We start from the raw sequence: 25282 nt of genomic DNA, 5'->3' as shown, positions 1-25282 counted from the left end.
AACCTTTTCTGGCATTCAAAAGTAGCACCTATTCAAGAAAAGCCAGTTTTTTTGGTGCCAACATTTGATATTGTGTTTCTGTAAATGAATTATAGGCTATGAATAATTTGCTGATAACTGCAACTCACCAAAGATTGCTCCCAGCTGCTCCCAACAGGCTTTAATGCCCTTCCAATGAGTTCTGATCTAAAGATATTTTTTAAGGCAAGAACAACAAAATTACCTGTTTCACAGTAGGGCAAACACTGAGGCTACAAAGAAAACAGATAAAATGCTGTTCCATCAGTCCCATCTAAAATAACTTCCCTTTTACATCACCTCATGTAGCAAGTGGTGAATGACATTTCCCCGGGCCAACTGTTAAACATGGTCTGCTTCACATTCACACGCACAGATAAAATGGATGCTTATGAAAACAAACTGTCTTGTGCCTCTCAGCTTTTTCTCGCAATCTAACTCCCACTTGTGCCCTTTAATAGGCAAGTCAAACCGTGTTAGGCGGCATTAAACTCTTCCTGCTGCTTGTGTTTTTGATGCATATCACAACAGGAGAAAACTGCTCTGACGGTAACCTTCCACATGATATAATTATCTTTGAGTTTAGATTCAATATTTTGAAATCTTTTTCCATAACACAGAAGGCTGAATGAACGTGGCATCTGACAGGCCTTGATTCAGAGTAAAAGTGACAACTATGTCAACATGAAGCATGTGTTTGCAGACAAAAATACACAGGTACTCATCAAAACATCAAAATGCACTGCTGATTATGGTAAAAGGTAAAAATTAAATATATTTTGAGAAAAGTAATGCATTACACATTGCTTGTAACGTTTTTTTTTTAAACATAATGCGTTATTTTACTTATTTGCTCCCTGTAGAAAATAATTCCTCACATTACCTTTGCATTACTCTGCACTAAGGTCTAAGATGCACTGTTACTTAATTACCAGATAACAACATAAACCTCAGGCTACAGTACTGCACACTGATACAATTTCCTATCAACACAAAACTCTTATTTTAGCTTCAGCATTAATAGAAAGCCAAAAGACCACTTAACTGTAGAAACCGCTACTAGCTGACTGCCCATCTCTGCTTTTGTTACCTGCTGAAAATCAAGCTTTGGCTGCTCGGTTGGGCTTGGCAGACACTCAGCTTTAACATCACTCTGGGTACTTCACTGCGAGCTTTGTACTCACATGCTGTCTGTGCAGTCGCTGCATGGTAGCTGGTTGTGGCCTGGACACTTTACTGTCATTTTTGTGTGCTTTTTGTGGAATAAAAATGTAATCCATGTTCATGTATCTGCTCCTCAAATATTGTTGATTGCTCTGCTATATTTCTCTTGTCTCTGTGGGAATAAGCGCACAGGAAAAGGACATCTTTAGCAAGGAGGGGGGGATAAGTAACAAAGGACAGTTGAATAATAGAAAATCCATCGTGGACATCAATATAATGAATATTAAATAATGATGTAAAAAAGTAAAGATGCAAAAAAGCTAGGTTGAGTAACTACACAATATGGCCTACATCCAGGAAGGCACACATCAGGTTACGGCATAGGTTACTGTCCCGCGTTTCAGAGGGATTTGCAGTTATGATTAGTTATGATATTTCACACAGTTTAAATCCCTGTTACACCTAAGACTGATCAGGATTGCATCCCATCCACTACCAATAACTCACACAAATGTATTATTGCAGGGTCTTTATCTTACAATATAAAGCCCCTTGTTGTGATTTGCCGCTATTTAAATAAAATTGAAGTGAACTGAATAAACATCCAAAGAGTCAGGGTCACAGTTCTCAGGTAGGAGATTTCATGTTTCTGCAGTAATAGTAACATAAGCTAGTATGTACTAAGAATAAAATACAGTAGCTATCTAAAGACGAAACAACTGTTAGTGTGTTGTGACTCTATGAAGAAGGCTTCTTTAAAGAACAAGAGCTCTTACTCTGTGGTTCTGACTATCATAGCAAGGTTATGAAACTATAGAAAACCCCAAAAAGCAAAGACTCTGTCAGCAAGAAGGGTTCATTTTTCTACAGGAAAAGGTGAACTAAGTACTCAGTAACTCAGCATCCTTCAATGGCTAAAAAAATTAAGCTGGACTATGATTGGGTCAGAAAAGGGCGCGGCTTGTTTGGCAGTGGTACAAGCGGATCTATTGCAAGGTATTTGAGCAAACAAAGTTTGGAATCAGTCATTCCTTCATCCACCCATTTCATATTCTCTTCCCGATTCCAGCCATCTATTAGACAGTGCATTCATCTTTTCCCTCTTCCTCTCTCTCCCCCTCTCCCTTTCCCTCCATCAGAATTGTGGAGACGGATGGACAAAGTGTGCACGAGTCCTTGGCTGAACTGCAGAAGTGCTGACGTGGCGCCAAGCCCTCTAACTGCGTGGTGACGCCTCTATCTGTCTCTCTATGATGCAGTCGCTCGTACAGACACACAAGCGCGTTCATACAGAAACACACTTGCAGGTGCATGCTTATGCTGGCACTTGCAAAAAACACTGAACTTACACGCAGAAAAATGCCCGTGTTGTATCGGCACACAGAGTTATACTGCATGGTAAAAAAAAAAAAAAAACAACTCACACACACAAGGGCTATGTGCACACTCCAACCGTGGAACACATCCACTCTCTATCTTTGTCTGTCTATCTAATGACACCTTTATCACTCCATTCAGTCTCCCATGCAATCAGCATTAGTCTCTATTGTCACACACACGCACACAATCTGGCCACACTCCTACCATCACCACCACAAATACACAGGATCTCATATTAAATGCACCCACACACAAACACTCTCAGGTCAGCTGAGTGATGTTGGATTGTGTATTTCTCTTCTGCCTGTGTTAAAGTGAGTCATCTATCCTTCCACAGCTTCATTACAACCTGCAAAGGCAAACACTATCTTTTGCTCCCTCTGCCTCTCCAGATGAAGGGAGAGAGAGAACGAGAGATACAGTATGTAGTAAGTGAAATTCCTCTCTCTCTTTATATCCACCCATCTCCTTTCTCTCTTGTTCCCTTGTCTCTAAATTTATCATCTATCTCCATACCTATCACCTTATACCGTTTCTTTTTTCCCCTCCAAGTCACACAGTGTTTCACTCTTCCTTTTCCATGTACCTTTAAGCAAGCACCAGAATGGTTAAAGAGCTTGATGTAAACATTTGATGGATGTGATGCAAGAGAGAGCATGTCTAGGTAGATATAACCAAGAGCATGTGGACTCCATTTTCCTGCTATTTCTACTTTGGGGCACTTTAATGGTCTTGGAAAGGCTCATTCTACCTTGTCCAGTTAAGGAAACGTTGAAGCAGCAACAAACAACACTTTAGATTATAGTGTGCCTCCAACTTGCTTGCAACAATTTAGAAAATGCTTTTTTCTGATTCAGTATAATTCCCCTGTGCAATGCCCATGAAGGAGTGAAGTTCATGTTGACGAAAAATCTGCAAAGAGCCCCAACTCCCAGAAGCACATTAAAGCCCTTGTTTGGTTTTTTTTGGAGTCCAAAATGTTGCACATGGGTTTATTTTTCATATTCAGATAGATAAGAGATTAAAAATAATCATGCTTCTATAGCAAGACAAGAACAAGAAGAGAGTCATTGAGAGGAGAAATTTGTTGTGTTTCTACCTGCCTCTCTCAGCTCTGAGTTTTTCAGGGCCCTACAGAAACCATGAATAATTCATGGATAAAACCTCTTATTCTCTAAATTTTAAATGGCTGGCTGTTATCAAAAATAACTTGATCTGTGTAGCATTAGTCAACTTGCACGCAACAGAGTGGCTTCAGTGCACTACAGGAAAGAGAGGGCATTGGGTCCAAGGTAAACAAGTTCCATATTTCTCACCATGCTTACAAAGCCCTCCTTGTGATGTTTCAAGAAGGGGAAAAAAATCATCTCTCTTACAATCATTCATGCATTTTGAATAAACAAATACTGTTTGACTCACTAACACAGCATAAAATTGATATTTTAGTGCTGAGTTTAACATGTACGTTTTCACAAATCTCAGCCTTAAACTGGAACCCTCAAATAAGCTTCTGACTCACCACAGTACAGAGACGGGATTAAAGCCTTGGACTCCCTCTACTGGTTTATATGACAGGCTGATAGAAAAGGCTGTGGACTTTCTAAGACTGTTGAGATGTCCCCTTAGAAAGAGCATTCCCCGTGGAAGATTATTACAAGTCATTAGGAAAGACACTCAGTGGAAGCAATGGGGATTTGTGCTTATAATCCACAAACAGGGCAGCTTTTGATATTTTTACAGTCACTCCAAGGGAAAAAAAAAGGTCTATGACAAATTCGTCCAGGAGTTTGAGAGTTAAAACAATTAGTCATAAGTTTCTTATTGATCTTTCCCCAAGGTCTCTTATCCCGACAACTGCAGGCGGGCTCATTACTCTAAAAGACAACCTTAAGGACTGATAAAGCCGAATCAATGCCACTGATCAGCTCTCACCTTAGTATGGATAAACACACTGAACTAGAACAGACAGAAAGGGCATTCTCATTAAAAAAAAAGCTTTCAAACAGTCTTTTACACCAAGAGTACAGTAACTTACAGGGTACAAGAAAAGTTGGTGCAGTTTCCATGACATAAAAAAATCAGTGTGGACAGAAGCACTTGATCACTTGCACCCTGATATAAGTGGCTACAACTTCTGGCCCAGCTATTTTGTGGTGTCGGTGGCAAGTTGCAGCCTTTTGGCATTTTTTTCCCAGTGGGAATGCGTGAAACCGGTTCTAGATTAGGCATCAGTGCCACATCACTGAAAAGAGATATTCATCACTTTAACAACCACAGCTTGAAACAATGGCATGCCTATGGATAGGCCTTGTACACCCAAAGGAATCATCTAGCCACTGTATTTAATAAAAGAAAGCATGGCTGCACTTATTCAGTGCTTCTTCATTTTATAGTCAATCACAGCACTTTTTTCACCCATATGGCACAGACATGGTTAAATGAACTGTTCTCCACGGTCCAATTAAATTGGTTAATGCCTTTGATTTTCACTCGCTCTTTCTTTGGTTCTTAAAAGTTGCATTAGGGGTCTTGTGCACTCTGGTTTCACAGCTGAGCTTGTACATGTTGCAAGCTGTGTTTCTTTGAAGTTACTCAATCCTAGTTTACCACAGAAACAACTGCGCTGAAGTATTGTTTAATTTTACTGTTGTAGTTCCCCATTGACATTGATGATTTTAGCGGTAAACTCAGCATTCAGCCTTCACATGGGTCTGTCCTTGGCAGAAGTAGTTTAGTTCATCACACAGATGGACACCATACAGGCACAGCTTTGGAGTATGAATGTGTGTAAATGTTAGTTAGAAAGCACTCAGGTGTAGAAAAAAGTACTCATATGTATCGGTTTATGAGGCATGTTGTATAAAGTGAGTGCTCAAGTAGAGTAGAAAAGCACTATATAAGAACCAGTCCATTTACCAGAACCAGTGCTGATTCTCTGTTTTCTGTTCATCATACAGTCTAACTCTTAGCATGTATCGCTGTGCTGAAGGAAGGATTTGGACTCATAGTACAGGATGCAGGAGACAGGACATGAAAGCATTTGACTTTTATTACTGCTAATTTACAAAGACACAAAAATAAACACAGAGCCAGGTCAGAGCTACCACATACACAACGGGTATGAGGGGACAACGCAACAAGGAATACAGACAATCAAACGGTTGTCTAAACAAAAGGGAATAGGGCAAAGTGGAAACATCTGGCAAGAAACTGAATACACTTAAAAGAGGGCACAGACCAACATGGGGATAGAACGGGATCAAGCAAGACATAGCTAGCAGAAAGCAAAAAATCACCATAATAAACAGAAGACTAAATAACTATAATTAAAGATAGATAGATAGATAGATAGATGTGGATGCTATTGTCCCACCTCGCCAGCCCCTTCTCAAAATGAATTTCTAGACACTTGCTTAGTCTACTCTTAATCCAAATGCCCATCAAAACATGACACCCCTGGCTTGAAATTAATCAACCTCAGCCGCGTGTTTGGCACTTAAACTTGCAATAAAAGTTCATTTACATCTTTAGCTGATACTTGATTATTTTGGAACTCAACTTTTAATTGCCCAACATGAACTACAAGAAAATTACACTGATCCTCTAATTAACATCTTCTAATAATAAAGCCTCGAGAGTGGTGAATGGGAATGAACTGATGGACTATTTTGTCAACTTGTTATTTTGCTGGTCTTCCGTCTTGCTGGCGTTTAGTATGCATCACATGTCTTTATTATTGCTCAAACCCCGCATTTCTGCGCTGTGTTGTCTCTAACATGCTTACATGCTGTTTGGGACCCGGATAATAGCTCATTACGCCTCTTCCATGAACCGCCTAAGCCCTCAGAGTAGACTCTGACTCACCTGCCACACAGTGTGCAACAGTCAAACAAGTTACAGTGCTTTCACCATCAGCGTTATGAATACACTCCTACCTCTGTGTGTGTGTGTGAACTGTACTGAAATCTGAGCTTTGGGCGGATTGTTTTGCAACCCTTTTACTTCCCCTTCTCTGTACTACTACGCCTGGGTGTCACCGTTGCTACAAGCATGCTATTATCCGCAGTGAACGGTTGAAGTGGACTTCTGTGAGTTATTACTTGGTTTTTCTATACCATCGCTGTCTCTCTGTCATCATGGGTGACTACAAGCCAGCCGAAGCATTAACCCACAGGAGAAGAGCGACTCTCGCAGTGGCGAGAGCTGCGACTCTCCAGCCGATGAACAGGAGGTTTGAAGGGGATCGTCAGAGCTTGGTGGCCGCAGACATTAGCTTTGAAAATGAACATAACAAACATGACCATTCACTGGAAATAAGCCGGAATAAAACGAAGAACGATAAGAAGAAACGCAGGAATGATATAAGTGACATGTTGAGGTGAGCTGGATAAACTTACTGAAGTGTTGCCCAGTTTGAGGAAAGTGGGAAGAGTTTTTTGTTTTTCCTTCAGGAAAGATATGACAACATGCTGCCCGTAGCTAACGGCTAATGTTGTATCTAGCGTTTCTTAATGCTAGATACGTGTCCTTGTTATTCATTGTCGGTAACGACTTGGTTCAGGGTCGTGGGGGGACGATCTGGACCAGAGCCTGTTTATTTTTCCACAGTTGTCACTCATTCATTCATACTTACACTCCCGCTCTTCTTTAGTGCTGCTGGGCCGAGTTCCAGGAACTTTAAGATCGGGTATATGTGTCTCCAATAAATAAAATGCACAATGTGGGTTGTTTCGTGGGAGGCTGTGTAAAGGGGAACCCTATGAATAGGCGTGAATTAACTTAATCTTCTCAGACCAGTTATGTAACACAAACAGCCGATATAACACTGTTTGGTTTGCAAAAGTTTCGCATATTCGTTTATATTGCTGATTGCTGAAGCCTCATCAGAAATGGCCTGGGTGGAAGGGTGTAGTCAAAAAGCAGTTTTTAATATAGGGAAACAGGGAGGATAAAAGTCTGAGGAATGCCAAACTACACAAGAACTCCATTGAAAATCAGTGGCAACAGTTTCAATTAAGTGATGAATCCAAATTTGAAATTCAAATTATCACCAGTATGTACAGAGGAGGTCAGGAGAGATGCACAACAGTGAGTGTCTACAGCCATCGGTAAAAGAGATCTGTGCACATATGAATGTCTACAAACCTCAAGCAATTGAAGCAGTGCTGTAAAGAAGAGTGGGACAAAATTTCCCCACAGTGATGTGAGATAATAATAAAAACAGACAGGAAGTGATTACTTAAAGCTCTTGTTTCTAAAGGTGGTTCTACAAGCTGTTGATTGGGTTTTACTTAGTTTTACACAGGACATGTTTGTTGCAGGACTATAAAAACCTTCACAGAGCTCCTAGCGCATCTCACTGTGTATTTAACTTTGTCCTATTGTTGCAGCTAGAGTTCGAATGAAAATCAATGCAACATAAATACATTCATTTTTAATTGTCTCACTCATTTACTGTATCCATCTGATTTATTTCAGTAACTGTCACAAGACACAGGAGTCCCTGCTGAGTTCAGCCAGTGGTTATAAAAACTACAGAGGAGTCCTCAACTGGTGTGTGGTAATGCTGGTAAGACACAGACAAAAGGAAACATGTGTTCCCATGAAAATCCTAAAAAAAAAGCATTTGACAATCTTGTTTTGTTGTTTGAGCACATAAGATGATATTTTTGTTGATATTTCAATGAATTTCCAAACTTGGCCAACATGTATCCAGTGACATAAAGCCAAGCGTCTTTCCCATCTCTATTTCCCACTCATGTTTTTTCTTTAATTTTAATTCCAGCAGCTCTTAGTGTGGGTGTAATTGTCAGTTTTTGTGTTTTTGACAGATGTATTGTATGAAATTATGATTTTTATGATTACAATGTACATGGAAGTAAATGGAAGTCAGGATAAGCAGTCGAAAGAAAACTGGTTATCAGCTTGCTTTCAGCTGCAGCCCCGATGGTGTTAGGGTTGCAGCATAAGTTACCACGGTGATGTACCCCAGTAAGATGGGAACCACCTTCATAATACAAAAACCCAGTGTTAGCCCCCAACTGACCTGTATACAATGATATCCTGCTTCGCAGTACAGGCCTGTCAGGTGGACACCTCCAAGCTATTAGTAGAACAATCTGTCTAACCACACTTCCTGTAATTAGACTTTTTGATTATTGATTTTTTTCAGTAAGATAAATCTTATTTTATTGCATATGACTTAATATCAGTTTAGCAATTAGTATAGATAGTAATGGACTTTTGTGATACAGACCATCCACTGTCATAGACTAATACACTGAGATAATTCAATATTGCATTAAATAGTAAACAAAACGATTGTCCGGATTAAGACCCTGATTAACTTATCTTCTGATATATGGGCATGACCTCCGACACTTCTGCTGACCCTTGTTTGTACTAATGGTGATTGTATAAAAATGTCACCAGCGTTTCAGCCAACATTCATCCTGATAAAATGCAGAGTTTTCACTGCATTTCATCCAAGTGAAGAGGAAAAAAATATGCAGAGTCACGTTTTGCTGTCATTACTGTTGTGCTGCTTCTGTCCACTCATTTCCTCTTTGTGCAGAGTTTCCTCTCAGGCGGGGCTCAGCAGCTTTACCACAGACACACACACAGACACACAAGACTCTAAAGTATTTTGTTCAAGTTAAATAGTTCAGGCAGATAATTTTTCACTCATCAATAAAAAAAACCCTATGAGCTTTAGCCATAGTCAGGAATCTGTTGTTCATCTATTCCCCATTCACAAGAATGGCTGCTTCTCCAAGAGTATTGGTCAGATTTTTAGTGAAACCTCAAACAGTTCTTCATTGAAACTGTTCACACGATGAAGATCACATTTGTTATTTTGCGTTGCAACGCTAACTGCATTGTGATGAAGTGTGAACAGATGAGCTAACTAGCTAATGTGTATTTTCTAGAGATGTCGAATAGTGTACATCCACCATAAAATAACTGACCTGTTAGTGTCAAGCTTAGCACATTTTGCAGTTCTTTCTCGCCCGTGCTTGGGAGAATGGGCCAATTATAGCAGGAAACGAGGAGATTCAGGTGGTGAACCCCGCTAATCCAACAAATCATTGTGTTCATTATAGGAGGTTTTTCCTTCATTCTGACAGACCCAGAGATTTTGTGTTTGGTAATAAGATATTACAATCCATTTAGCTGAGGAGAGCAAACGGACAGGATACAGCAAGGAGTGCAAAAGAGGGGAGCAAGAGAAGGAGACGACCATGGAGGAGAGAGTGATACAGAACGATGAGGCAATTCAATTAAAGCTGAAGGCTTTAAAATGAGAACCATGAAATAAATGTACATGTGGAGAACAGTGTAAGGAGGATTGTTGTGCAAGAAATATTTATCATTGTCTGTCTTTTTGTTACAGGTACTGAGCAACGCGCGCCTCTTCTTAGAAAACCTCTTACGGTGAGAATGTTTTATTAGCTATTATTTCAAAAGGCTTCATGGACTACTTTTACCCAATGTGCCATTCTTAACATTAATGAGGGTGGTGTTTTAAATGTGACACGAGGTTCATGTAACTCATCTCGTCATAATGTCATTTGTTACACTTGTGGGGTTTTTTTCCTCTCAGAAGTTAAAATAACCGCTGTGGAAAATATTATATATGAAGCAGAAAACTGAGCCAGCGCTCAGTTTTCTGCTGCATCAGTTGTTACTTACATTGAAGCTCAGATCTGTAAAAACACACCTGTCTTAATTTGGATCCTGGCTTTTCTTTTGGCCATTGTTCTTTGTTTTGTTTTTTTAGGTACGGTGTTTTGGTCGATCCTGTTCAGGTGGTTTCCTTGTTTCTGAATGATCCCTACAGCTGGCCAGCAGCTTGCCTAGTGATTGGTAGGTATATTTTCTGTGTAACACTTCAAAATAATGGAAATGATTCAATATTATTTTACACTGATTATATTATTTCTGGGTTTAAAAAAACATAAAAATCTCAGCTACAAAACGTGCACGAAATGCTTGTATAACCAAGACCAGGATGACCAATTTTAAGTGATCTTAAGCAGTAGTATTCCAGGTTGTATGAAGGTTGGTGACTTTTTTCACTCATTTTCAGTCCACTCCTTGTACCTGAACATGTTCTGGGGAAAGTTTTAATTTAGCAAAGAACCAGTTTTAAAATAAAATCCTTAGAAACGTAATAACATCCTATCACCAAAACAAGTGGGGGACAAAAGTGTGATATGTAAGTGTAAATGTCAGGTCATGCAAAAAAAGTTACCTACAGTAAATGAACAATGTTTGAAAGTCTTGCCCTTAAGCTATAGGACAAAAACAGAAACTGATAGATCCATCTGGACCTTAAGTTTATTGATCTACTGCTTATTAGAAAAGGTCTCACGGGAAGGGTGTCTGCCAAGAAGTCAGTCATAAGGAGGAGAAACTGGGAGACAAGGCTGTGGCACGCCACATTGCACAAGAACTGGATAGAAAATCAGTGGCAACGAACTAATGGATTGGCTTAAATTATTATCACTATGTGTGGAGAAGGTAAGGAGAGAGGTACAACAGCGAGTGTCTGCAGCCATCTGTAAAACACAGTAGAGGCTCTGTGATTGTTTGGGGCTGAATTCAGTCAGTGGTGTTGGGGATCTTGATAGATTTCTGTATACAGAAGAGTACCGTACCACCAGATTATCATCCACCATGCAGTACCATTGTGAAAGTGTCTGATTGGCAACAGCTTCATTGTTTTCACCATGAGAATGATTCCAAACCCACTGCCAGAGCAGTCAAACACACAACGGAACAATTTTAAAACAAAAGGCAGCTAACGTTCAAGAGCTTTGAATGTCCTCAAGAAGCCTGGAGAACTATTCCTGAATGACTGCTTAAAGAAATTGAAAGGACTCTTGTTTAAGAGAGGAATAAAAATGATAAAGAATAAACAAAATATTGACTTTCAAGCTTGTTAGAATTATACAGACTCTGTTTTTGCCTTATGTACTGTATTTTCTTTTATGTTTCAGTAATTCGTTGCGATTTGCGAACGACCTAGCAAGAACGTTTCAGAAAACTAGGTGGAAAAAACATTTAAAACTGATTATAGAGCCACTTCCTTTAAGGCCTACCCTGCTATAAGACGAACACATGCAGTTTTTTTGTTTTCCGAGTACTTACTTTTATAGTATATTGCAGTGAAGGTCTGCAGTAGTGCAGCTTTCAGTGTCTCTAGAGGGACACTCACCTGCCCTATATACTGCATACTGGTGTTCTCCTGCAGAGAGGAGGAGGGAGTAAGAGAGAGGGATGAAGAAGAGAAGTAAGGAGGAAGGATTTAATGGAAGCCAAGTTAAGTAAGTAAATTTGTATAGATGGTTGGAAAACAGGACAAGAACAGGCAGAGAGAGACGGGGTAGAAAGAGCAGGAGAGTGGTGGAGTAAAGTGCTGCATCAACTCGGGACCGGAGAAGGGAAAGGGAGGGAGGAGGAGAGAAATGGATGGAGTTAAGGCAAATGACTGCACAGACAATAGGTAAGAGGCAGGTGAGGATGGGAGTCTGTTTACAGTGGCATGGACTGTAAAGCAGCCTATCCCCCGAGGGCATTCAGAGAGTCACTGCAGTAACTTACGCACACTCCCACACACACAAACACAGTCTACACTTCATGAAGCCTACCAGCAAAATGGGCAAACTTTGGAAAGAAAGTTAGACATTAAGAAAACTCTATTGTGAGTGATAAATGTTATTTTACTTTGCTGTAGTAAGTGCATTGCTTCTACAATATATACCTGAAGGCACCAGATAAAAGGTTTGTGTGTCTAACAGGTGCTAAATTGAGTTGTTTGTTCCAGTTTCATGCAGTTTGGGCACAATACAGTAGTTGGTATTTGGCAAAGAGGCTCAACAGATGCTTTGCAAAAGAAAAAGCAGTAGGGAATAAGATTTGGGCTCTTCTCAGATGTTCTTTTGTCTGGTTTCTCTTCTTTGCATTTAAAAGTCTCTTATTCTGTGAATTGTTCTTATTATTATACAACGACAACGATGGCAATAATAAAATTGTCAAAGAAAACTGTCCTAGCAATAAAGATCCTTATTTAAATGTATTAAATTGTTTAACTTTTTTATAATTTAGCACCAATGATCTTGATACACTCACAGTACTTTGTAAAATTTGCTGTGTTATCCTTTGCGACACTCTCCTTTGCATATTTGCTGAAAGCGTGAGTTGTCCTTATGTTAAACGCAGCCTAGTTAGAAGACAGGTTTCCTGACTCCATACTTTTCTTTTTCCTTCCTATAGGTGCATTTAAAGATGAGTATAATGGGAGTGTATTGTGAGGTCTGATGAAGTGATGCCTACAGGCTGATTAATTGCTTTCGTTTGTGCACAGTAATCTTACTGTATAGACTCTGCTGTGCCTGCAGCGCATTTCCTCCTTCCTGTCTTTGATGTGCCGTGTATACCACGAACTCGAAAACAACCATGTGACTGAATGACTAAAGACATTGATTCGTAATGGCAGTTATCAAGGGTGACACTGTTGATGATCACATGATGAACCCCCCCAAAAACAGAGTTTATACAATTCTAACAAGCTTGAAAGTCAATATTTTAGCATGACCAACGTGATCTTCATCATTGCCTGAACTCTCTTAGACAAGATTTCTTGTCATTTCTTTAAGTAGTCTTCAGGAATAGTTCTCCAGATTTGTTGAAGTCCATTCAGAGCTCGTCTGTGGATGTTGGCTGCCCTTTATTCAGTTTTCTGTCAAGATGATCCCACACTGCTTCAGTAATGTTGAGGTCTGAGCTCTGAGGAGGCCAGTCCATGATTGATATTGTTTCATTTTGTGTTTTGGATCATTGTCTCCACCACTGGCTGAAATGCAGCCCCAAACCATGACAGAGCCTCCTCTGTATTATGACTATAGACCAGGGGTAGGCAACTCCAGGCCTCGAGTTCGGGTGTCCTGGACGTTTTAGATGTGTCCATGATCCATCACAGCTGATTTAAAGGGCTAAATGACTCCTCAGCATTTCTTGAAGTTCTCCAGAGGCCTGGTAATGAACTAATCATTTGATTCAGATGTGTTAACCCAGGGTGCGATCTAAAACCTGCAGGACACTGGCACTTGAGGCCTGGAGTTGCCTACCCCTGCTATAGACAGTCAGTGATGTACCTTGGTCCTGATCTGTACATACTGACAACAATTTGAACCAGAAAATTTACATTTGGACTCATCGCTCCGTAAACCCCATTGTCACCAATTTTCAGTCCAGTTCTTGTGTAATTTGTCATACCTCAGCCATTTCTCCCCATTTCCCTCCTTAAAAATGTCTTCTTGATGGTCACCCTCCCACTGAAACCATTTCTGAGGCTTCAACAAACAGATGGATTATCTGAAGGTCCAGATGTACCTCGCAGGTCCTCTGTCAAGTCTTTGCTGGATGTTTTTTTTTCCCCATTTCTTAACATAACTTTTAGATACTGAAACAGATATTGATACAGGTAGATGCAGAGACAGAAGTAGATTTTCATCTGATGTAAGTGATATGAAACACTGTATATCATCCAAGGTTTTGGTTGGTAGCTCTTTGGGAATCACCTCGTTGCTGCAAAAATATTATGTTATGCCTGTTAAACCATGTTATCCTTGTAATTTTGCATAGTTTCACCTAATAAAATTGGAACAAATGGTGTGATTTTTGTGAGAGGCTGCAAGTAATAAAAGGCCTAAAGATATAATTTTTCTAATTTTTCTATGTTGAAACAACACTGGTTTAGCCCTTGAGTTAGGTGCTTTTTTACGGTATAAACAAAAAAAGAATAACCTTCCTCTGATGGACTGAAAAGGAGTGAAAAAGCAGACAGTATCCAAAGGAAAACTTTCAAAGACTCTCAGAAAGCCTTGAGAACTATTGCTCAACACCACTTTAAAAATTACAAGAAGTCTAGTTCCTTGGAAGCAAAGTAAAAAAGAAATGAGGTGTTGCTCAAGACTTTTGCACAGTACCATACATCCCAAAATTAGACCTGTCTTTCTGAAGTGTTGATATGAAATCATACTGTAGAATATCTTCTTTTTTATTTTATTTTATTTTCTAAAGCTTCACTAAAGAATCTTCTTGATTATGTTACTTGATTGATTCACTTGGGATTTTTCTGTCACAGTCATTTGCTCCATGGCCTTTTTGATCTTACATATTCAAGTAAACAGTTTAAAGTACACTCATTTATTTGATAACCTCCACATCATACAAGTTGTCAAAAGAGCAGCAGACACTGAATATGGAGATGGATATACTGTGCAGGAAACAAAAGAATAAAAAAATGATGTGATTCTTTGTGTGTGTGTGTGTGTGTGTGTGTGTGTGTGAGAGAGAGCTTTTCCACACACATCGACTGGTCTAGTCACTCAGCTGTCTAGCAGTTGGTATATGCTGTGAAACACATATGCTCTGTTATTGCCGGTTCATTTCTTTCATCAGGTGTTGCTATTTAATCATGTGAAAGTCTGTGTGTGTCTGTGTGTGAGAGACACCATGTTGCTCAGGTTTCAGGAAATTTTCAGTCAAAACATGAAATTGGTATATTCTCTCAGCACTGCTTTTAAAACGTAGAAGTCACTGACTAAAATGATGGAGTTCTGCTGAATACCAGTGTTTTCGGAGCCAAAATGTCTTCAGTTCATGAGCTCCCTAGTGTAAATACAGGCTGAAAAAATGATCACTGAGCATCAGCACTGACATGGTTCATTTTGTCCGACAGTGTCCAATGTGTTCATTCTGGTGGCTCTCTATACCGAAAGGCAGCTGTCGAAGGTGAGGAGAGAAACCCTGCTTGCACTAAAACGTGAGAGCAGTGTGAATTTTAACCGGACTGCTGAATTCAGAGCACTTTCCCAAGTCTCGGGTGGGATTATTTTCCTAAAACTGTTCTCTAAAGCTGACTGTGGAGCTGACCCTCCCCAGTTGCATCTGCAAATGTGAAATGGTAAAATGAGAAATTAGTTTCACCATCTACATTTGGGCCACATTCAGTTATGCTCTGCCTGTTTGGCACGAATTGGAACAGTTTTTTGTTGTTTTTTAACTTAACTAGGCCAGAATAACTTAAAATGTGATCTGTGGTGGGGTGAGAAGTAAAAAATGGTTAAAACATTTAGTTTCTGTAATAATTGGCAGTGTTTTAGAATTAGGTCACCAGTAAATACCCAAGGCTAAAAGCATGCGACCAAAACGGAGGCAGTTTTGTAGAAATGGATACATTGTTAAGATAAAAAACTCCTGCTGTTCCTATGTTTGTTTGTTTTTTGGACACAGGGTTCATTCAGTGAACTTGTGGGATTTCTGGTCCATTTCATTAACATGGCCGTTCTGCTAACGTTCCCTGCAGCAGTGGTCCTATTGGTTCCCTCCATGACCTCAGGTAAAATGTGTTTCCCTATTATTCAACTGTCCTCCCTGCAATCTTGTTCCTAACAACTGTACATTACTGCGACAAATAATTTACTAAAATGGTCTCATCTCTTATGCAGCCAAAACATTATCCGTTCACTCGTAGTTTACAATGTAGAAAATAATTTAAGGGTAATAAAGATTAAGAGAACATCCACTTCCTTGCCCTTCACAGAAACACGCAGCCAGTTCGGCAGTGCAGTAAAAGGCATCTCTGATACAGAGTCATAATTGGAGTCGGTTAGTGGTAATGGACCAGTTGGTCATGACTGGATTGTTTCCAGCTGGCTCTGAGGAGAGGAGAGGGGAGGAAAGGAGAAGAAAGGATAGGAAAGGAATGGAAAGGGGTGTGGCTTGCTGTGCAGGGTTATTCAAGGTTCACTACCTTCTGTCTTCATCATACACGCAACATGATTGACCCATGATGAACTGGGAATACAGCACGCCGTATTTTTACAGGAAAGACAAGTAGACAGAAGTCCTCATAAATTTAATGAGAAATACTCTTTAAGCACCTTTTTTTTTTTTTCTTTTACCATGAAACAATCACATTAATGTGCATTACTCTGTATAAAAACAATAGATTATTGCATCTACTGAAATGTTATTGCTTGATGACAATAATTTGCTGTGTCATCGCAAATTTCTTGATGGTGGTGGTGGTTATCCAAATTTCACTGTTTCCGCCGACTGACTGGTTTATACTACGGTAAAATCTTAGCCTGTACCGGGGTGTAGAGTTTTAGCTGGAACACGTAACGAACTTGACAAATATTTCACCGACAAGGTCACATTTGTCACTTAATCCACAAATGTTCCACGGTAGGAGTGTTTTATGTCATGGACTTGATAAATGTATTTAGTTCAGTTGTTTTGGCACAGCACCAGTCCTTTACTCTTCAAGCTTTAGTAAGCACACCTCTGACTTTAAATCAATCAAAGGACATCCATGTTGGGAGTTTCCTATGTAAGGCTGGTTTATTTTATCCCAGAAAGTCATTGTTTCCCCTTTTGGGTTATTTTTTTCTCTCCTCTTCTCCTCCCTCATCTCATCTGTTCTCTCACTGGGAGGTGTAGAAGTAAAGGAGTCGGTCCATCTGTCTGTCTGTTTTCTCTGCACTGCTGTTCGCACAGGAAGGACAATTGACAGAGGGCAGGTGTGTGTATGTACGAATATGTGTGTGTACTGATATTAGGTTTTGGGGGCATATATTAGGGATGTTTTCATAGTCACATTGTCAATTATCATGTAAATGCAACGTCCTGTTACAAAACACAGCTAATTTTGTGTGTCTGTGTGACAGACGGAGAAAAAGAACACATTTATAGATATTCAATCAAATATGGTAACATACTACTAAACTTTACTGTTATCTGCTGACATCATTTCATTATTTCCAAAGCTTTGGATTGGTCCTTTAATGCATCATGGCTTTAAGTGTGTGCACCTGGGTTTGAGTGTCCTTACAGCAGTGTTTCTGATAACAGTGCGAATTTGAAAAACTGAAAAATAAAAATCACACAGATATTCAGACGTCCACATAGATGGTGTAAAGTGCAGTGCCACATACATTGTGTATTTTTATAAGCAGGTGTAAACCACCCTCTAATATTCTAAAGCACGCTCTTACTCAGCTTATCAAACGACGACTCAGAAACTGCATGCATAAAGCTGTCAAAGCTTTCTTTGCATAGTGTAGTACAGCGTTAGGCGACACCACATCTGAGAGGGGGCTGGTTTTGGCATGTTTTTCCCCACTCAGGCTCGCCTCTGTGTGCTTTTTTTTTTTTTTTTTTTTTTTTTTACGATTCCTATCTCTTGAGTCACTGTCTTGAAGAAAATCTAGCAGTTTAGGAGCCACACTGAGCCAGAGAGACAGATGGTTAATGGATAAGATCTGGTATGGTTTGCTGCCAGGTGTGCTGACCTCCTCCTCACCCTGCTGGCACAACAGGCAGTTTTTGTTTGTGCGTTTCTGAGTGTTTGTGCACGTATACGTGTGCGTGTTTGTTCTCTGTCCGGCTTGATCCCTTTCTATCAAGCATATGGTGACTATTGATAAAGCCCTGGTAGGCAAGCTGGTGTAAGCGTGCGCTTGCAATTTACTAAATATGTTTATTGATCTCCTTTCAAATCAGCTTTTCCTCATTGGCCAATTAGCACAAACTTTGGCACGGGTTTCTGAGTGCACATTCTCTCAAAAAAACAACAACAACATGGTGACTATGTAATAATGTCCTTGGCATAGTTAGACTGCTTTTATACTTTGTGTTGAGATGATTTATTCAGCTGTTTGTTCCAGATCAAATGACAGCCTCTCATTGTCTGTCTCCTTTCCTTTTTCACTCTCCTACCTCTCTGCTCTGTTTTCCATCCTGTCCCTGGCTCTGCTTCTAACGTACATCCCATTATTTTGTTTTTCCTCGCATTGTTCTTTTAGTTTTTATGTCCTCATCCATTCTTCTTCGCTAATTTTTCCTTACTGTTAGCATCCCCTCATATCTTCCTCCTCATCTTCTTCTTAGATCACATATGAGCTAATTACATGTTTCTGCATTAGTTTATCCACAGTGCTAATCCTTACCTCTTTTTCTCCCTCTCCCCATGACAGTTGGTGGTTTATTCGTACTTGGTACTTACACCATTATCTTACTTAAACTGTACTCCTATAAGGATGTCAACTTGTGGTGCAGAGAGCTGAGCACTATGAAGGCAAAGAAACTGTCCAGGTCACTGTCTTGTAAGTCACACATACGCATGCTTATTTAGATTTATATTTTACACTCACTGACATCATAAGAAAGTAAGCAATATACATTATCATTTTGTTTTTATACTCGAAATGGCTTTTAATGTGATTTAGTTTCTACCCAGAAAGAGGTTTCAGTATATCGCTCGTGCTGTTATGGTGGCATCTACTGGCAGATAGTTGACATCACAGCTTTCTGATGAAACTTACATGAATGGTGTAAATTTTATTTATGTCTGGTACAGGCCCGTCAGAACAGCGTTTCTATGAAGGTGAACGCAAAGTGTGCTATCCTGGCAACCTCACCCTCCGAGGTACTCAGAGCTTTTATTATCATTACTGTTTGCTGGGATGTGAGTTGATCGTGTTTCTGTGATGCACCACTGTTTCTGTTTTACTGTGTCACATGTTCTGGTTAACACACTGACTTTCTCTCCACCTCTGTAGACATGTACTACTTCATCTTTGCGCCAACTCTGTGCTATGAGCTCAACTTCCCCCGCTCTCCAAACATTCGCATGAGCTTCCTGCTAAGGAGACTCTTTGAGATGGTGAGGAAATATCTCATGTCAGCATCACCCATTAAACACCTTTAGTGTAGCTGTGTGTTCAAAGTAAGCACAGACACACACTCAGACGATTAGAAGTATCACCTAAAAGTGCTTAAGTGCTAGATCACAGTATAAAGGTGGCATATTTCTGCAGAAATATTGGGTTATGGATACGATGCAGTGTATGTACAAGTTTGATCAACAACACAGGGCACAATCCCAACATGTCACACAAACAGGTGCATCCTTTAAGAGTGGAACTGAAAAAAGGCCATTTATATCACTGAAATAATGTCACTCTATCAATTTGTGCCTTTCTCCTCAGCTTTTTTTCACCCAGCTGTTAGTTGGACTCACTCAGCAGGTACAGTCGGATAAACCTAAACATCACCGTTTAAAATGTGTACATTGCAGCTCATGTCTTAAAGTAGCTTGAGTATTTTTTTCTCTTTCTGTCAGTGGATGATTCCCATCATTCAGAGCTCAATGAAACCACTAGAGGTAAGTCAGGCAAAATGAGACAGACGCTACAAGGGTGAAGTGGTTTTAAACCAGATGTGTAAAATCTGTTCAAGTATTTTGTGCCTTAAAAATAAATTCTGTAACGTTCACACCAGCTGCATAATTTTGCAAATTTTCAACCTTATTTGCAACCAAGCTCAATTTTCCGCTCAGATCTGACCAATCAGACCACAGCATTTGGCAACAAGTGCGCTCTAGGCTCAAAGCTCCCACAAGTGTTGAATTTACAAAAACATGTAAATAGTAAACTATAATATATTATTATTTTTACCTCAGACAACGTTCCAGATCAGTCGGCTCAGTGGAGGAAATCCTCCTTGCTGCTGCATTCTCGTGATAATTGCATGAAATTGAAGTTATGCAACAAGTTCGGATTTAAAAATGCATGAATTTCTTCTCACTTTTTAGGAATGTGCTTGGTGTGTAACGACCTTTACTGTGTGTTTGTCAATTCACGCCTCGTGTTTTCTCTCCTGTAGGACATGGATCTGTCCAGGATGACTGAGAGACTCCTGCGACTGGCTGTGCGTAAACACTATAACGTTAAGCACCGTGACATCAAAACAGAGCTCCAGTTTTGATAAAAATGTGAAGCAAGAGATCAGAACTGTTAATTTCCAGTTCTTGTACTTGTCAGTGTTTTGGACTTGCAGTATAAAGCTACAGTTTATTTATGACCAGAGATCATGCTACAACTGTAGTGCAACTTCTCAGTCATCATTAAAGCAAATACATGCATGTAGTGTGCGCGCATATGCCAATTTATATTTAAGCTGTAAACAGTTACTGCGTATACTGAGCATGCAGCAGCATGTTGGGTGAGGGTCATGTGTTGTTCTTGTTCACGAGACTTGAACTTGTCTTTCCAGGTTCCTAATCACTTGCTTTGGCTGATGTTTTTCTATTGGTTCTTCCACTCATCTTTGAACTTCACAGCTGAGCTGCTGCGCTTTGGTGACAGACAGTTTTACAAAGACTGGTGGTAAGTTTTTGTCTGTGTTGTTTGTGATTTTTATGAGGTGTGGTGGACTGTGCTCAAACACTTTTTCAGAGTAGCTCCATGCGCTAATAACTGCATGTGTGCATAAGAGAGCGGATTTATGTGCATTCTCATGAATGTATTTGGTTTATATCAATGCCATTTGTATAATCAAAGCAGTAAACTTATGAATCAGTTTGTGTATTTCTAATATTTGTAAATAGGTGTCAGTCAGTGGACTGTGGAATAATTGCTTTTATTTCCTCCTTTCTCATGAAAACAGATTTCCTTATGTCTATCAATATTAATCAAGCTGCTTTAAATTCATTATTTAGAGGCTGTAATCCAGCACACTGTTTGATGGCTTTTTATTATTATTTTATTTTTTTTATAGGAATTCGGAGTCGGTGACATATTTCTGGCAGAACTGGAACATCCCAGTGCACAAGTGGTGTCTACGGTAAAGTGAATTATTCACACAGTAGGACATTAGAAGGGAGGAATTAAATTATAGGACTCGGCACAGGAGACGGCGGTGAATTTGATGCAGCGGGATGCGCTTAACAAGGCACACCGATGTATTTAGGAAGTGGATTCATCTGGCTATAATTGAATAAGCAGCGGTGGTAAATACAGCAACAGGAGCAAATACATTTCTATTAAACAAGATGAAGTGAACGCGGTGCTTTCTAAAGTGTATTTTCTCTTAGAGAGACAGAATTACAGCAGGTCTACTGTAGTACACACGGTAAACAAATTCTAGTTTACTGAAAAAATATAATTTGTTCTCAGAATAATCTCTCTGATTTGAATGTAGGTATTCACACATTTTTATATCTGTTCTTCTGTGTCTTGCAGCCACTTTTACAAGCCGCTTCTGAGGAGAGGATTCAGCAAAATGTTCAGCCAATCAGCTGTCTTCTTCTTGTCAGCCTTTTTCCATGAGGTAAGAATAGAGACCTGAACTGCTTTTTCTGCTGAGCTTTCACTGTCATTCAAAAAGGGAAAAAAGTAGCAACCAGGTGCTGCTAATCAAATGCACTGATTGGTTAACTAGTAAAGAAGTGTTAGCACCTCTATGAGAGCAGAAATTTTTCCTCTTCGCTCATCCGGAGCATTTACTGATGTTCAGGACATTACAGAAGTTTTGTGGTTCAGACCACAAAACTTTTGGAACAATGTTGTTTAGACAGATGAGACCAAAGTGACCAGAACAAGAACACAGCATATCAGCACAAACTCTTCATACTAAATATAAAGCACAGTGGTGGAGGGGTGATGATTTGGGCTTGTTTTGCAGCCACAGGACATGAGCGCTTGCATTCAGTGACCTGACCGTGACCAGTGTCTGGGTCATGCAACAGGACAATGGTCCCAAGCACAGCAGCAAATCTACAACAGAATGGCTGAAAAAGAAATGAATGAAGGTGTCAAAGTCCAGACCTCAATGAACTGAAACAATGTTGTAAATAAGTGTGGCTCAAAATGCCTCCATGACTGATAAAGTCCTACAGAAATTATCTGCTTCAAGTTATGAATCATTGGGTGTGTTTTGTTTTTCACAGGATTGCATACAGTGCTGTGAAAAACATTCTTTCTTACATGGCCGCACGTTGACCTGGACAAAATACAATGTACACAGTGTTGTACCTCTTTATCAGTGTGGTGCAAGTTGTCAAGCATATTTCTAGAAATTATAGCTGAATATTGATGATTCTGATCTGATTTCTTTCCCTGTGTGTTTCCCTATCTGCCAGTACTTAGTGAGTGTTCCCCTCAGGATGTTCAGGTTATGGGCTTTTATGGGCATGATGGCACAGGTAAGACGATAAATATACAGCTACAGTTGACACAAACTGCCGTGTACTGAAATTTTTAATGTAACATGGGTGCGAATTCCTGCTCAGTGTTTAAAAATGCTAAAAGAAAAACAAAGCTATATGGAGACCAGATGTCATCATTGTATATAACTAAGTCATACAGAGGGTCAAAATACAGACGTTTTTATGATATTTCTTTGAACTGTTGATGGACATCTTGCGGTGTTGTCAGTGTTTGACCCCGAAATAATTAACTTAATAAATAGCCTTATTAATGTAGCGGGGGATGTTTGATGTACCAATGATAATCGGCTATCATGGGCTGTCTCTCTGGGTTTAATATTTACAAACAAAAAGAAATAAGAAGTTAAATAAATTAGAGTTAGGTTAATTAGGGCTGTCATTAGTGATATGTCATGATTACTCCTTGTGGGCTTTTTTTAATGATGTTTTATTCGCTCACCAGCTTCCGTTAGCCTGGTTCGTTGGCTGTTTCCTGCGTGGTAACTACGGCAACGCTGCAGTTTGGATTTCCATCATTATCGGTCAGCCGTTTGCTGTCCTCATGTACGTCCACGACTACTATGTCATTCACTACAGACAGGAGGGAGACTAATACACATGTATATTCACACAACTTGCAACACATCTTTCTTACTCAAGTGTAAATACCACTAAACTAAAGCACTGGTAACACATATTGTCCGCTACTCCTACATGTCAGGATGAGCGGGTCACATCGACTGTGTTGTGGTTGTAGTGTGTTTACATTAGACACACTGACTTTTGTGTCTTCCTGCTGGAAAAGCTGAGAATACAGTGGGGGAAAAGCAGAAATAGTTAAATGTCCATCTTGAAACACTACTGTAACATAAGGAGAAAGGTGATGTAGCATACAGCATCATACTCAGGGGATTTTTTTTTTATTTCAGTGCCTTGTAAAAACCTGATGGTTAGTTTGGGGATTCATGTTTATGGTGAGTTTGTCGTTATTGGTACTGTGAGAACAGCAGACACAGGGTCTTCTTTACTCTATTTCTATAAAGGGTTTACTTATCTTTAGCATGTGAATCACAGTGGAGACACTGTGCTTGAACACTATGAAATGCTAATATGACACCATGATTCAAAGGGTTGTTGTTGGTTAGGAAAGAGATCTATGATCCAATCATTTTTCACTTTGTGACCGAAGGGGCCTTAAACTGTTTGGTTTTACTGTGAGGGGAGGATCATAAGAAGAATGTATACTTCTAGGATTTTATTAATGTAACTTTCTCTTTCAAATTGTGGTTATTGGTTATAAAGTCTGTGTGTGTATGTTTGGGGTGTTTTTTAACTGAGAAGCTGCCATGTATCAATTGCGGCACCACTTTTTTTTGTACTGACTTTTTTAAAATTTTGTATGACAACAAAAACGACTAATGTGGTAAAAACAATTACAGAATGTGCTGTATTAAACACCAGACTAGTGCCAAGTAACGTCTAATGATAATTCAAACTACATTTTGTGTCTGAAAATAAAGTTTTAATTTAAGTCTTATGAAGTGTGTGTTATTTAGATTTTTTTCCCATTTTGGCATGAACATGGTCTTTCTCATTTTAGTTTAAAAGTAAAAAAAAAAGATTAAAAGTAAATAGACAATATTTGGTATTGAAAGTGAAATATACAGAAAACAAGAAGACAAGTGCAGCGTTCTCATAGCCTTCATGTATTTTCTTTCCTCCGTGCAGCCATATGTAAATATATTGCTAGAAAGGGAAGTTGAGATTTTAACTTTGTAAAAAATTTCTTTTGCACATCCTGTTTACACTCGAAAAGCCTTGATAGCATTGGTTTGGACTCCTTTTCGCACTCAGAGCTGCTTTCATTCTTTGTGGCAAATACTCAACAAGGTGCTCAGAGATTTTTGACACAGATTTGTCAGCTGCACATCAATGATGTGAATCTCCTGTTCCTCCACAATCCAGAGGTGCTCTGTTGGTAACTGGAGGCCAAATGAGTGAACTGATTGTAATTTTTAAAAAACAGTCTGAGGTGACAGGAGCTTTGTGTCAAGGGTGCGTTACCTGCTAAAAGCAGCCTTCGGTATCTGTGTGCACTGTTCTCATAATTTGGTTGTATAGTCAACAATGCTTAGGTAGGCTGTGGTATTTAAATGGTGCTTGCCTTGTACTAAGGCGTCCAAAGTGTGCAGAGAAAATTTATCCCATGTCATTACACCACCAGCAGCCTGAACCTTTAATACAAAATATGAGGGATCCATGCTTTCATATTGTTAAAGCCCAAATTCTGACTGTCATCCACATGGAAATCGGAAATCCAGACTTGAATTACAGCCTCAGTTTCCTATTTTTAGGTGACTGGAGTGATACCTAGTGTCAGATCAGCTGAAACACTCAGTTTATTTAAATCCAGGTTGAAGACTCACCTGTTCTCAGCTGCATTTGAATAAAGCACCAAATCCACACTTTAAGCTTAAATTTCAAAACTTACATTAAACTACTGATTTTATCTACTGTTCTGATTTTATCTGTTTTGATTTTATATACTGTTGTTTGTTTGTTTGTTTGTTTGTTAATTAGTTAGTTAGTTTATTTGCTTGTTTTAATCAATTTTAAATCATGCTTTTTATTTGTTCTTGTTTCTAATGTCTCTGTAAA

At 39.4% G+C, this 25282-nt stretch overlaps 1 protein-coding gene across 1 annotated transcript; it reads left to right on the top strand.

Annotated features, from left to right (window-relative positions):
• Window positions 1-6444: 6444 nt before the first annotated feature.
• Window positions 6445-24161, top strand: dgat1b (diacylglycerol O-acyltransferase 1b). The gene is made up of 17 exons (XM_004541402.5): window positions 6445-6940; window positions 8041-8131; window positions 9956-9996; window positions 10343-10428; window positions 15311-15363; window positions 15865-15970; window positions 18612-18740; window positions 18995-19063; window positions 19197-19300; window positions 19626-19664; window positions 19760-19801; window positions 20302-20346; window positions 20692-20804; window positions 21196-21261; window positions 21660-21747; window positions 22559-22621; window positions 23088-24161. The coding sequence occupies exons 1-17, from the start codon at window positions 6699-6701 to the stop codon at window positions 23235-23237; spliced, it is 1527 nt and encodes a 508-aa protein (XP_004541459.3). The 5' UTR covers window positions 6445-6698; the 3' UTR covers window positions 23238-24161.
• The last annotated feature ends 1121 nt before the right edge of the window (window positions 24162-25282 follow it).

The sequence above is a fragment of the Maylandia zebra genome, linkage group LG11, assembly GCF_041146795.1.
Source record: "Maylandia zebra isolate NMK-2024a linkage group LG11, Mzebra_GT3a, whole genome shotgun sequence".
Taxonomy (NCBI): Eukaryota; Metazoa; Chordata; class Actinopteri; order Cichliformes; family Cichlidae; genus Maylandia; species Maylandia zebra.
The sequence above is the reverse complement of the archived record's forward strand: the minus strand, read 5'-3'. Positions and strand labels throughout refer to the sequence as shown.